The sequence below is a fragment of the Ambystoma mexicanum genome, chromosome 3p (genome assembly GCF_040938575.1).
Source record: "Ambystoma mexicanum isolate Mex_15411 chromosome 3p, UKY_AmexF1_1, whole genome shotgun sequence".
Classification (NCBI taxonomy): Eukaryota; Metazoa; Chordata; class Amphibia; order Caudata; family Ambystomatidae; genus Ambystoma; species Ambystoma mexicanum.
The window spans coordinates 877110360-877123862 of NC_090925.1; the positions used below are offsets into that span (position 1 = coordinate 877110360).

Below are 13503 nucleotides of genomic sequence, written 5' to 3' on the forward strand. Positions count from 1 at the left end.
CCTACAGATACAAAACTACCTGGAAGCGAACAACCTCCATGGCCTATGAAAATCTGGCTTCCGCCCAAGACATGGAACTGAAACAGCTCTTCTGGACTTAAAAATCCATATATATGAAATAAAAGACAAAAGGTAAATTAGCTTTACTACTCCTACTCTACCTCTCTGCAGCATTTGATCTTGTCAACCACAAAATTCTATGCAAACATCTAGCTTCTGTGGCCCACTTCTCCCCTAATGCCACTGAATGGATACAATCATTCCTGACAGACAGAACAATGAGAGTTTTTTCCTCGAGCGCGAAAACACAACCAACCCCGGTCACATGTGGGGTACCACAAGGTTTATGTGTTTCACCAACGCTATACAACACTTTTACTAAACCACGGTTTGACTATGCAGATGACACCCAAATCCTCATCCCTATCACACGCGCCCATGACAGACCCTGCCACTCTCAATGCCATCTATCGAACCATCCAAGCCTGGATGGCTCACCATAGTCTCTGCCTCAACGACGAAAAGATGAAACTTCTTCTCATAGGGTCACAACTCCGTTTTACTAAACTGAACGACGTCTTTAAAACCTTCAACATAGACGTTAAAAGTGTCCAAAGAAATAAAGACCTTCGGTTTTTACCTGAACTCCTCACTTACGTTATCTAAACAAGTTAATGCCACTGCGTCGGCGGCGGCCTACACCTCTAAGCTCATTAATGCCTGCAGACCATTTCTGTTACCCGACAGTTGCATCACTCTGGCCAGAGCCCTTATTCTGACCAGACTGGCCTACTGCAATGCCCTCAATGCTGGCACTAAGAACCAAAACATAAAAATACTTCAGGTAATACAAAATAACGCCTTAAGAGCTGCACTTAAAATTCCCAAAACCTCTCACATTTCTACAATAAGACAGAATGCTCATTGGCTTCCGGTTCAAGAACACATTGTGTTCAAAACACTCATCCTGACACACAAATGCCTCCACAAGCCTGTTCTGACCTACCTTTCAAACAAAGTGTCCAGATCCCAATCCAAAAGGCCTACGCGCTCAGCACACATGCAAATGCCACACCAAGATTCAAAATACAGAAAGCAGGAGGCAGTAGCTTCCCCACAATAGGTGCCAAACATTGGAACACCCTACCAGCCAAACTAAGGGCCGTAGACTCTTTCTGGACCTTCCAAAAACAACTGAAAACCCTCCTCCTTACACAGGGAGAATGTAACTAACTCTTGCCCATCAGCCATTAAGTCCGCCTCAGAATTACAATTACCTATAAGCCTACACATCATCCCATCACTAGGCCTTCTGATCTGTTTTATACATAACTATGTAAATAACCATATTGTCATGAGTCCCTCTGCTATGTATATATGCAACCATGAAAATAACTGTAATACCTACTGCCGTCTTATGTAAGAAAAGCGCCTAGATACCCTTGCTTTAGGTGCGCTATACACATTTCAAAATAAATAAAGGAGCTACAAGCAACTTCAAGTTAAGTATTAACCCAAGACTGTTTTAGAATCTGTATAAAACAGACCAGGGAAAGCAAAACCCAATGTTACACTTTAAAAATGACTCAATGCTATTCCAGTTGGGTAAGTCCCAAGGCAGACCTAGTTTGGACAGGCTATACAGCAGGTCAGGGGAAGCAAGACCCAGTTGGTGAACTTACACACTAACATTATGAAAGAAATAGTTAAGTGAAGCCAAAAGCATTACTTTTGGGAAGAGGCACAACCAATTCACAGGTGAGTAAAATAACCTTACATATTCTTTTAAGAATGGCGCAACACACATTCAATATAAGTAAGAACATTTGTAACTGCTTACTCTCGGAATTACAATTACCAATTAACTCTTTCACAAGTACACTTTTTAAACACTTTTTCAAGGCGAAATTCTTTTCTTATCCAGTCTTCCCTATTCTTTTGCATGAGTTCACTCAGAGGCAGAAGAGGGACCCTAGTGGTCTAGGTGCCAATTGTAGGCAGAGTGAGATAGGGTTCAGTTGCAGAAAAAGTCAGAGCTCCTGTGGAAGACTGTTGAAACAAGTAAGTAATTCACTTTAGAGTTAGTTAGGGTCCAGGGACTTCAAGGAAGACATCCTAGAAGGATTCCAGCAGTGGGCCTGGGTGAACTGGATGAGAGGACTCCCAATCACAAGAAAAACCCCAAGGCTACACAGGAATCACAAAGGCTTACGGTAGGTAAATACCCCAGCCAACACAGTACCTCAGCAAGGAAGAAGAGTTGCAGCAGGCAGCAGGGGAAATTTCAGGATCTGCAGGCAAAAATCTGGTCGATTAATTCCTTTGTCATGGAGACGAAAGACAGGACTTTGGAAGGGATTTTGCAGCAAGGACCAGCGGGGGAAGGATCCAGGCAAGAGTTTCTTTGCGGCTGGATGTGGCTCTGTGGTTTTGGCACCCTTTTCAGGAGCCAGAAGACAACTGAATATCGCTGATTGGATTTGCATCGCTAATCTGGTCCAGCTCTTTGGTGAGGGGACTTCAAGGACTGGAATCACGTCTCTGGAGGTCCAGCAGGATGCCACCAAAGCTTCAGCTCGATTCGAAATTCGTAAGACCATGCACCACACATTGGCTCAAGGTCCCCGGGTATTGGGGTATTGCAGCCCCACAAGGTCGCAGCACGACGTGGGATGGCTCAAAATGCAGGTCTTCTTGAGTCCAGTGGATCTCACCAGGCTCCGGGATGGGGTCGTCGTTTTCCATGTCGCTTGGAAGGAAGGGTTACACAGTAGGTTTCAGTTACACAGCAGGCTCTCTGATCACTGGAAATCATCTCAGCAGTGTTTTCTTCAACCTTATTCTTTGGATTTGGCTCCAGTGGCCAACTTCCTCTTCAGCTTCCAGGATCTGACTTTTATGCAGGAACCCAGCCAATAAAACAGACGTGCAACATTCAAACTGTGTGGGTTGCCAATCCTTTAAGGACAGCCAGCCTCCCAGTTTGAACCAGATAGGCTGAAAGACAACAGGCTGCATAGTTTTGGATTCCTCCCTCGCTTCCTGCCTTCACAGACACTATGGAGCCTGGACGGGCTTAAACGAGCTCTCCCGCCGAAGATAAAAATCACACAAAGGAATTTCCCGTCCTGGAGGGCAGGGGAAAAATCAAGGGACAAGAAGCATGGAAAATGGCAGAAAAAAGAAGACTGGTCGTTTTGGTAAAACGGGCCCCCATGGGTGCCTTTACCGCAGCTGTGAAAACAGCCTTCCGTAAAGGTGCACCGAATTTGTAAAAAGGTTCACTGCCAACAGCCATTTAAGGTAAGTTTGTCCCTGTAACAGATTTGTTACAGTGCTAGTGAGAAAGGGGATACGTTGTATCCACCAAGCACTTCACATAAGGTGGGGTGTACTGGTTTTCACCTAACAAAATGTAGAAGGGATAGAAATATCCTTTCTACCCTTGGGAACTGTAGTTCTCGCAAGGTTGGCCAGAGAAAGGCAACCCTGTAACAATAAAAAAAGTATATAGCAAAAGTTGTCAGCGGATAAATTTAAAAGGACACTATGGAGAGTCTTAAAAATGACACCAATAAAAAGAGTGAAAGGATCTGTGAGCGAGGAAAAAGGTTCTCACTCACTGAGGTTTAGGGAAACAATATACCAGTCCAGCAAAACGTTTTGGCATTCTCACAAGTGAGGTAGATTTAGCTTTAAAGTGGAAATCTTACCTAACACACACGTTCACTGCCACCAGCCATAACTAGGAGATTGGCTGTGTGACAAAGGTCACAGAAGCAGAGAGAAGGGAGATACAAAGTATCCCTTTGGCACTCCACAGAAGGTGGCGTGTGCCAATCTCTCAGACTATAAAGTATTAGGAGAGCTTCTAAGTATCTTTCTATCCGTAAGAACTTCAGTTACTCTAGGATATCGAAAAGAATCTCAAAAGGGTCCTCAGCAACACTGCCCATAAGGAGCTGTGTGCTCAAATAGAAAAATACATATGTCTTAGTAAGAGATATGGAGAAAAGTAGACTCCATGGGACAGTAAAACAAAGAACAGAGTTCCAAAAGACGGAGCCCTTAAGAATGAATGAGTGGAAAAAGGCTCCACTCATTTAGGATAAAAGAAAAATGGTCCAGAAGTCCAGCAAAACGTGCTGGGGGTCTCACTGGGAGAGTGGATGAAGCCTAAAAATGATTAACCTCTTTAACACATGCCCACTGGCATTGTGGATTGTGCAAAGAGCCTAAGAAAGGCCAGGAGAAGGGAGGTATTTCCCCTGACATTGTGAACTGTGCAAGCCTGAGAAAGGTCAGGGCAAGGGAGTCATTCCCCCTGATGTTTGCGTACATTGTGATAAAGGCCAAGGGAAGGGAGTCATTCTCTTGGCACTGTGAACAGCCTGAGAAAAACCAAGAGGAGGGAGCCATTTTGGAGTTGCAACTTTGCTTATTTTTTTGAATGGAGACTTTTCAATCTGGAACTTTGTGTGCTATCTTTGAAAATAACTGCAACCTGGGGAAGGGAGTCACTCCCTCAGAAAATAGTCCCTTTTGACCACTGGCATGGTAGCCTACTCCACAGAAAAGGGGAGCCATTCTTCTGCACGAAGAAGACTCACCAACCTTTTTGGTTTAGCTATAGGTGTAAGGGAAGGAACTCTGTTTTGACACAGGACGGTTGACCTTTGGTTACGGACATTGTGACACTTCCTTAGTATCGAGTTGAGGCTGGGAATCCCCTCTCAGTAATAGGCTCAGGTAGGGTTTTTTCCTCCTTTATTTTGTTGAATAAAAGAATTTAGCAACAATCATGCCACCTGTGTGGCTGCTTTCTCCTTCCACATCCTTACATTAGGTACAACTGTGATTCCTTTTGTAATCCCATGCCCTGCCATTTGCGTTAGGTGCTGACCAACAGGACAATGGTCTTCCACGTATACACAGGTTGGTATGGGTCATTAGTACAGTGCACTCAGCTGTGCAGATTAATGTATACTTATTTAGCGGCAGATTAGGTTTATGGTTTCCTGGTTCTCCCCATCCCCAACCCCTCGGTTTTATATTGAGAGCTCACAAATAAGCATTGAGGTTAGAAGAGTCCTTGTATAACAGTTTCGATAAAATGCTGGTATCTTTTTAGTTTAGTGTAATAATCTAAAGTACTTAATTGAACTGATATTTTTATGTGTAAGACTAATATATTTTTCAGTATACAACTACGGTGTATTTTCCGGAGCTATTGCGTGGACCAATTGTACCTCTGTAGACCTACTGCCCCTAGCTGTCTGAGAATAAAGCCTGGTTGCTCTGCCCCACACTACCCAAGAGACATTTGGCATCCCTTTCTTATCTAGTGTTTTACCCTTCCCCTACGGTAAGTTGTTGTAGCATCTTAAACAGAGTGTGGTACAAAAGCTGCCTTAACAGGTGGCAATATTGGCCCTCCGTAGTAACTGATTAAGTAAAAGATTTCTGGGCATACTGAAGAGAACATTCTTAGAATTTTCAAAAGCATTCTAGAAACAAGGCAGTTAATGACAGATGCTCTAAAAAAAGGAAACTTGTGGCATGTGCGTGTCTGTCCCATTTGCACTCTCTCTAGTAAAGCAGAGGCCTGCTCCATAAAGGTAATAAGGGCTAGACCCCTGTTGCATATTCTGCATTGATCTTTTAGAAAACAACAGAAAATGGCATGTAGGAAGCAAAGCATTGGTAATGTCCCCAGACTGAACTACCATTATGCCAGTTGTGGGAGGATAGCTATTGCAGCTTTCTGGCAAAAAGCAGATAAGTCAATTATATTTTGTAAGGATTTTAGGGATAAACACTTCTTATTCTTTGGACAAAACTACATGCGAAAAGTAGCAGCCACTGATATAAGCTTGGGTTTACAAATAAGTGAGTATACAAGCCAGAAATACGAGCCTAAAACAGCAGTGGTTCACAAAACTATAATCATTCTGAAAACTGAAGTCTACGCACTAAATTATGTACTGTTTAAGGTGTTCATATTTTGCATCCCTAATTGAAAGAAGTACCCATCTAAGAGTTGAGACATAACATGAAGTAATTTGTGTGAGGGAAGGGTTAGATTAGACCTGCAGAGTTCAAACTGACCAGCCCAAGGAGATACCCCAATCATTGGTTCTGTAAACCCACTACACAGATATGCATATACAATTAAACAGTCACAGATGCGCACATAGAAGTAATGGATAGAGATGCACACAAATACGCATAATTAATCAATGGCCAAACATACAAAAAAAGTAATGATAAAATAAATATTACACATGCAGACATTATCTTTCTAGAATGAGCAAACCAAATAGGCCTGCTGTAGAAGCAAAACTATGAATTACAGTGTTCTCACCAACACACAAATCCACCTAAATATCCTTACACAAGGTGAAAAAGGAACCAAATAAAAAATAACCAGTCTCTGAAACCATGGTTTCTGCACTAAGAAAATAGATCAAGTTTGACCCTTTCCACCCTTGCTCCTAAACTTACCAATCCGCCGCTCATCCAGCAATGCCTTAATTTCAGCAATCTTATCAAGTGCTTTACGGAGAATGCTGTAGGGTGAGAATAGAAGGATAACAAAGGCAAGAGGTGAGTTTTGTATACATCCTGCATTTTCTACCATGCACTTTTTTCTGCCCCAGTGCTCATAGATCAACACCACTCTGAAGGTGACTAAATCTGTTAACTATTCCGTAGTCTAGGCCGCTTCCCTGTTGAACCCTGAGTGTTAAACCCTTTGTCTGACGGGTGTCAGCGTGAACAAAGACTCTCTCTTAACTTAGGTAACCTGCTAAGGGCCAAGACTCTCAGACAATCAGATGTCACCTACTTGCATTCGGCCTCTGCATCTGCCTTCGCAGTGGTGTACAGGCCTCTGAGCTTTGTTCGGTAATATGGAGAGACTGCAAAAGAGATAGAGGGAAAGGTATAAGATCCACATCGAGAAAACAGCAAGTAAAAACTGCAATATCTGAGCAGTGAGAAAAGTTAATTGCATTTGCATTGCTTTGTGGGGTGTATTGTGAGGGCAACAACTTCATGGCTGATAGCAAGAATAAACACGCTGAACTAAAGTAGACCCACAACAGAAAACTAGGTTGTGATACAAATAAACAATTTAGATATTAATTACAAAAGCACATGATACTAGCCGTTCCTTGCGTAACATACGATGTTCTAGCATATCTGATCACTATTGGTTGGTAATTCATGGGGTCAGTTCTGGCCCCCTTCTTGAATATTGGAATTACCACTGATCGCTTCCAGGAAGTGTATGTCCCTGTGACTTTGAAAGGTCATTGAAAAGGCTAAACGTATAGGCAACTCTTCTTTTGAATTTGAAAGGCATATTTGTATCAGATGGAATGAGAGGTATTCACGGTATAAGAACAGTACCTAAGTTCCATTGATTACATGGGCCTTTATGCTGCGTCTTTGTAGATGTGTAATTGTCAACCCTGCTACATTGCAGAGTCCCCATGATGGCATAGGATTGCGCAGTTGCATAATTACAGCACCTACTTTCAGTTTTAGCTCGTGAGGAGGCATTCGTCCTACATCGTTTTGCTCTTTAAAGACTGAAACGTTTAGCTGGTAATTAACTGTTCATTGACACTGGAACCGCCGTGCCCTGTGTGAAGAGAAGTGGAGGTGGAAAGAAGTAACCTGAAATTATTCCGAATGTTCGCGATTGTGGAAGGTAACTGTGACATTGTAGAACCGTGCTCATTCTGTTTGGTAAAATGATAACTGTTGATGACATTAACTGTAGATGTGAATCCTGTGGGGGATGGTTGGGGGGAAATTGTATACAAGTTTAGGAATGTAAATGTATATAATTGTTTCTTCTTTGGGAGGGGGGAGAGGAGAGAAAGAGAGAGAGAGAGGAGAGACGGAGAGACACACACACACACACACAGCTTTATAGGCAGGGATGAAGGAAAGTATACCGACAGTTGGTGGTAAGTGAAACCTTCACATGCAGTTACTAAAGTTGGCAATTCAAATGCAGAATCACAACAAAACATATGAATTAAAAAAATATACACTGCAAAAGTGAAATAATGAACACAACCTCACTGCAAGGATTAGTCGCTTCAACCCGTTGCAATGTTTGGAGTTTGTTAGAGTGAATTTCCTTTTCGAGTGAAATTCTCTTTCGCCTGCGAGTCCCTCAGCACTTCTTGCTGGACTCTTGGTTTTTATCTAATTCCCTGGGAACCTTTTTGGGTACTTTTTAATGGAGTTAGGCTTTCCTCCATGTTTTCTGGCATCTACATTTTATTATTGCAGCACAAAGCACTTTCTGTGCACTGTTTCTGGAAGCTCCTTGAGCTTTCCTTTTTATTTGACATGTGTTAACTCCAGTTACCAGGGCAGGGGGACACCCTTGTGTCCCTCCTGTATATTATTTTGTGTAATTAGCACACCCCATCTTATGTAGAGTGCTGAGCAGAAACATTGTCTCCCTTTTCTCACTGTTCCATTAACTTTCAGTTACTGTTACAAGTTCATCCTTTATGCATTTATTTTGTGTACTTTTACCGCAGGCAGCTGTGGTAGGGGACACAGGGAACAGCATTTGCCTAAAACGATGGCTGTACTTTTCTAAGCACCGCTCATGATGACTAGTTCTTACTTGAGCCTTCTTCTACCTGCCTGGGTGGGGGAGATTTTTTGTCTTTGATTGGGCTTCACTTGCAAAGCCCGCCAAGCCTCTCCAAGTGCCTGAAAGGACAGGAAATGGGGGAGGTGACCGAAACGCCCCTGGTCTTTGTCCTGCAGAGTGCCTGCCTCAAACCAGTTTGAGCTGGGAGGCTGGCTGTCCCCCTTGGATAGCCCGCCACCCCCAGATTTACATGGAAGGCTTGTCTGGTGATTGGTGGGCTCAGCCAGTTTTGCCTAAAAGGTGAGGGTCCTGTAGCTGAACCTCAGAGTCTACCACTGTGTTAAGGAGATTTATCAGCGTTATGCTTAATCCCCTCTCCTAGTGAGACCGTTGGCACTTTTTGCTGAACTTCTGGACCTTCTTCTCGCTCTCCTGAATAAGTGGAGCACTTCTCCCCTCATTCATTCTTTTCTATTCTAATCATGGGAACTCTGCTTTACATGTTATACTTTATTTTATGGTGTCCTGCTTTCCTCCATACCTTTTAAAAGGCATCTGTGTTGCACCTTTGCAGCACACAACACCCTACGTGCAGTGTTGCTTGGAGTCCTTTGATTTCTGCTTTTTATATCATTTTCCCTTAAAAACTATAGTTCTTAAGGATGGGGGATACTTTTTATCAGCACACACCACCTTATGTGGAGTACAGAGGAGATATCTGGTACCCCTTCTCTCTGCTCCTGTAACAGTTTGGTTACAGTAACAACCCTATAGTTATGGCTGGGGCAGTGGACGTGTTCTACCGACTTTTGTGCAATTTTCCACTGTAGGATTTATTCACTGCTGCGGTTATGCACAAGAGGGTCACACATGTTCCAACATGGTAGATCCTTTTTTTTCGCCATTTCTTGTGTGGTTGTTCTTTCTTGGCCCTTCTTTTGCTGTGCTAGGAGGGAGATGTTGATTTGAGCTTGGTCTTCAGCAGGAACCCTTTGCTTAGCCCGCCAAGGCTCCAGTGTGTGTGCGAGGACAGGAAGCATGGGAGGATCCCGAAACACTTCAATCCTTTGTCTGCTAATGTGGACAGCCACACGCCCCTTTCTGTAAACTGCAGGGAGAGTTTGCAGAGGAATGAATGGGATATCCTGATAACAGGTGAGGTTCCATAGACAGAAAGCAAGTCGACCACTGGAACAGAAGATCTGAAGCCGAAGACTACTAAAGACGCCGGCATACCCTTCCAGTACCCGCAAAGAAGCCACTGCTGTCCTGACCCAGTTTTCAAATCGACAGGAGAGCTTTTAAGCAGACTCCACCCCCATCCCTTAGGCTGGTAAGACCAACTCAGACCGGGAGGATAGCTATGGGGGCAAAGCGTTTGTCTTGGAAGCAAGACAACGCATAACACTGGTTCGAAGCCCGGGCTCGCGCTTAGAAACTGGTCCCGGTATCAAGCACGTTAGAAAAGAACAATTATAATTATAACTAGCCATAAGACACCCTGCAGAACAAGCCATCCCCTGACGTGCTATGACCTTCCAGGGCGGCAAACCGCCAATACCAGAGGACCTCCAACCCAATTACAGCTCATTGTCTTCCCATGAACGAATCGTCCAAGAACTTTAGTGAGCTCCGGTTGGACTTTTAGAGAGAAGCTCCCCCTCCTCAAAATCCCCTCAGCAGAGTTCAGGACTGCAGAAATGCGGCGGATTGATTGGGCAGTCATCATTCACTGCTGGAGCTTGTAAAAAAGGCACCAAAAGCGCAGACCGACGTGAGAATCTGAAGAATACCTTGCTGAGGGACCTTTCTTGCGACTGCTGCTGAGACATCCCTTCCAGAGTCCCTCCTTTCATCACCACGACCAAGGAACAGGAGATTGGGTCTACCGCCGCTGGACAAGAAATAATTCAGCTGCATCTTCTTCAATACTCCTAAGGTACTGTGAGGCTCAAGGTAGTAGTTACCTCAAGCCAACGTGTCACTCCTGTGTCACTGGAGTGCTGTATTCAGAGTTTGATTGTTCACCCATAACCCATTGTCCATGTCCAACATTTTTTATTCCACTAAAGCATCCTAATTGAAAGTAATTCAAACGTTGCCTTTTCTACTGCTGCATATGACTTTGCACCCTTCCTCAACTGACTTTTGAAGAACTAGTTAGGGAATGGGCTGCTAAAGTATCAGAATCATTGAAAAGTATTACAAAGTAGTAGATGTTTGTTGCTAGTTCTGAATAACCCAGTTTCCTTACAACAGAACATTGTCTGAGTGACTTTACGAAGTGAATATATTGATCATTTAACTGTTTTCATGACTGGTACAAGCCACTACTATTGAAGCATTCACCTAAAAGAAGTGTTGCTTATTTTACCTATTTGTATTGGTTAGTCTAAATAGTATTTACTTACCTTGCCTATATAAAATAAATGTATATTTTATTATAACTTTTTTTGGGCCTATGTATTTACTGAGTTCATTGTACTTACCTACAGCTCACATCTTCCTCATAAGATACGCCTGGCTGCTCTGCCATGCTACCAAATCTTTGGGGTACAGACTTATGCTAAGAGTTGGGGGCCAGTATACCAATGGATAGTTATATAGAATCTCACCTACTTGTAGACTTTAGGAAAACTTCCCTAACACATTGGACTGAAGATCCAAAGAGGAATTCATAGGACACCCCAGCAACATCGAAGTGACTGCCAGAGCAGTTGAGTGACAGATGCAGACCTGACACCGAAAAACGAACGACAGGGAAGATCTCAGAAGACGGCTTCCTCCCAGCCTAGACTGGTGAGACTAAGCAGTCTCAAGACTACCTGCATTTTGTGCCCCATCCCACGAAGAGCTGCGACCCTCCCTGGCTGCAGACTCCCAATACCTGTGGGAGGATAGCTCACGTGTGAACGCATCTGTCTTGGAAGCAAGACAATGCATAGCAACAGAAGATCCAATCCCAGGCTCATGCTTAGAAACTGGTCCCTGGTGTTAAGGGCGTTATAAAATAACTATTATAATTACCTGGTGTTAGGTAAGAATTGGTGTAGTAAGAATTGGTGTAGTAACACTGTGAGACTACACAACACTTATCTGCTTGGTATTAGGTAACCCACCTTTTGGTATAGGTCTGTACTACACAGGTTGGTATAGTGACTGAGCATTAAGGCCTATCTCAAGAGGGGTAAATGTGAGCTGTAGAGCTGTAGCAATGAAATTCACCAATACAAGTAACACTAACATTCAAGGTTTCAGTTATAAATAGTTATTTCACAGTTTTTAAATAAGCATTCTTTGAAAGGGCAAGATATGCAACACTGTAAACGTACTTTAAATAACTTTTCAGAAACAGGTTCGTAGCTGCTCTTTAGAGATGCTGTTTACACACTTCCTGCAACCGGGGGGGACTTCATTCACAAGGACAGTAATAGCATTTATATATCACACTAGTTATAGTTTGCAGATTCTGAGGATGCAGAAAGGAAAGGTTAAAGGAAGGAAAAAGGTTAGACAGATCCTCGGGGCATGTGAATGAATTTAAATCTTCCAATGAAGTCAAGATAAGCCTTTCCCAGCAATAACAGTCTAAAACAAGTTACCACCTACGAGGGACAGAAATATCAAAGTCAATGGACTACAAGAGTCTGCGGAGAGCCAGGACAGCCAAAGTCAATTGGAGCACAGTCTATGGAGCTGAAGTACTTCTTAGATAAAAGGTCTTGCACAAAGTTAAAGAGTTTGTAGAAAAATCACCTGTAGGCTCACAAGCTGTTAAGACTGTGAAAAGCAGAGTTGAGATCTGCAAGTCTCAACTAAGAAAAGCACAGCTCAAAGACACTGAGGTTAGTACCTCAAGTCTAAACAGTACCTCTGGTTTGCAGAAGAGTGGTCCAGCTGGATTATGTCCTGTTGCACCGATGCAGACCCTGGGTTCCTGAGCTTCAGTCGTGGGGACAAGAGGGAGGACGTCTGGAGGGCTCCTGCGGCAGCAATTTGGAGGTCGTCGGCAGCTACGGGCTCTTTTAGGATCAGTGGCACTTCACGGTTTCATCACTCGGTAAACAGCACCACCGTGGAGCTCGGATACCGGTTGGGCTTCCTTCACTCCTTAGGTCCTGCACTCTGGGGAGGGTACTCTAACTCGGATCGTCCTGCTTCTGGGGGGTCCTTTGGAGACTCCTGGAGCTTCTGCCCGGATTTCAGACATTGCACTCGACTAACGATTTCTCAACCCCTGGCACCCGGTTCTTGCCGCAACAAAGAAGTACAACCAGTAAGGGAAGATGGTCCAGTGGAGTTTGTCTCGGGGTTAGTTGGTCCCACTAATCCAAGGGAAGAAGTCGGCCCTTCCGGAGCTTATCTTGTTGATTAGAAAAATAAGAGTTTCAGCACAGCAGCAGGGCTTCACCGGGCTATTCAAAAATCCAGGAGGATGCAGCTAGCTTTGTTCACTGCTTCTTCATCAGGGGTTTCTCCCAGTGGTCGACTCTGCCTCTAGTCCCAAACCCCTCGCCTTTTAAGCAGGTTTCTCCCATTCATGCACAGTCTAGGCTGTCAATCACACAGCAGGCCGGCTGCCCTGAAAAGGACAGCCAGCCAGCCAGCCAATCAGGACTGGTTGCATTCAGGCACTCCTAGAGACAAAGGGCAGGGGAGTTTCAGGAACCTCCCTCACATCCTGCCTTTCCAGACACACTGGAGCCAGAGGTGGGCTTCAGGGCTGAAGCCTGCCAATGGCAAAATGAAGTGGGCTCAAACCTGTCTCAGCGCACAGAGTAAAACCCAAGAAACACCTCACAAACAGATAATGGCAACAGAAGAAGACTGGGGCTATTTTGACAAAATAGTCACCCATGGGTGCTATACTGCAGCTG

At 44.0% G+C, this 13503-nt stretch overlaps 1 protein-coding gene across 2 annotated transcripts in view; it reads right to left on the reverse strand.

Annotated features, from left to right (window-relative positions):
* Positions 1-13503, reverse strand: part of SGF29 (SAGA complex associated factor 29) — a 340015-nt gene that overhangs the window by 271537 nt on the left and 54975 nt on the right. For both annotated transcript variants that reach the window (XM_069652089.1, XM_069652088.1), the window contains exons 4-5: positions 6848-6920; positions 6505-6569 (exon numbers count right to left, since the gene is read on the reverse strand). In XM_069652089.1, coding sequence (XP_069508190.1) covers positions 6505-6569; positions 6848-6920 — 138 coding nt within the window. The remainder of the gene's footprint in view (positions 1-6504; positions 6570-6847; positions 6921-13503) is intronic.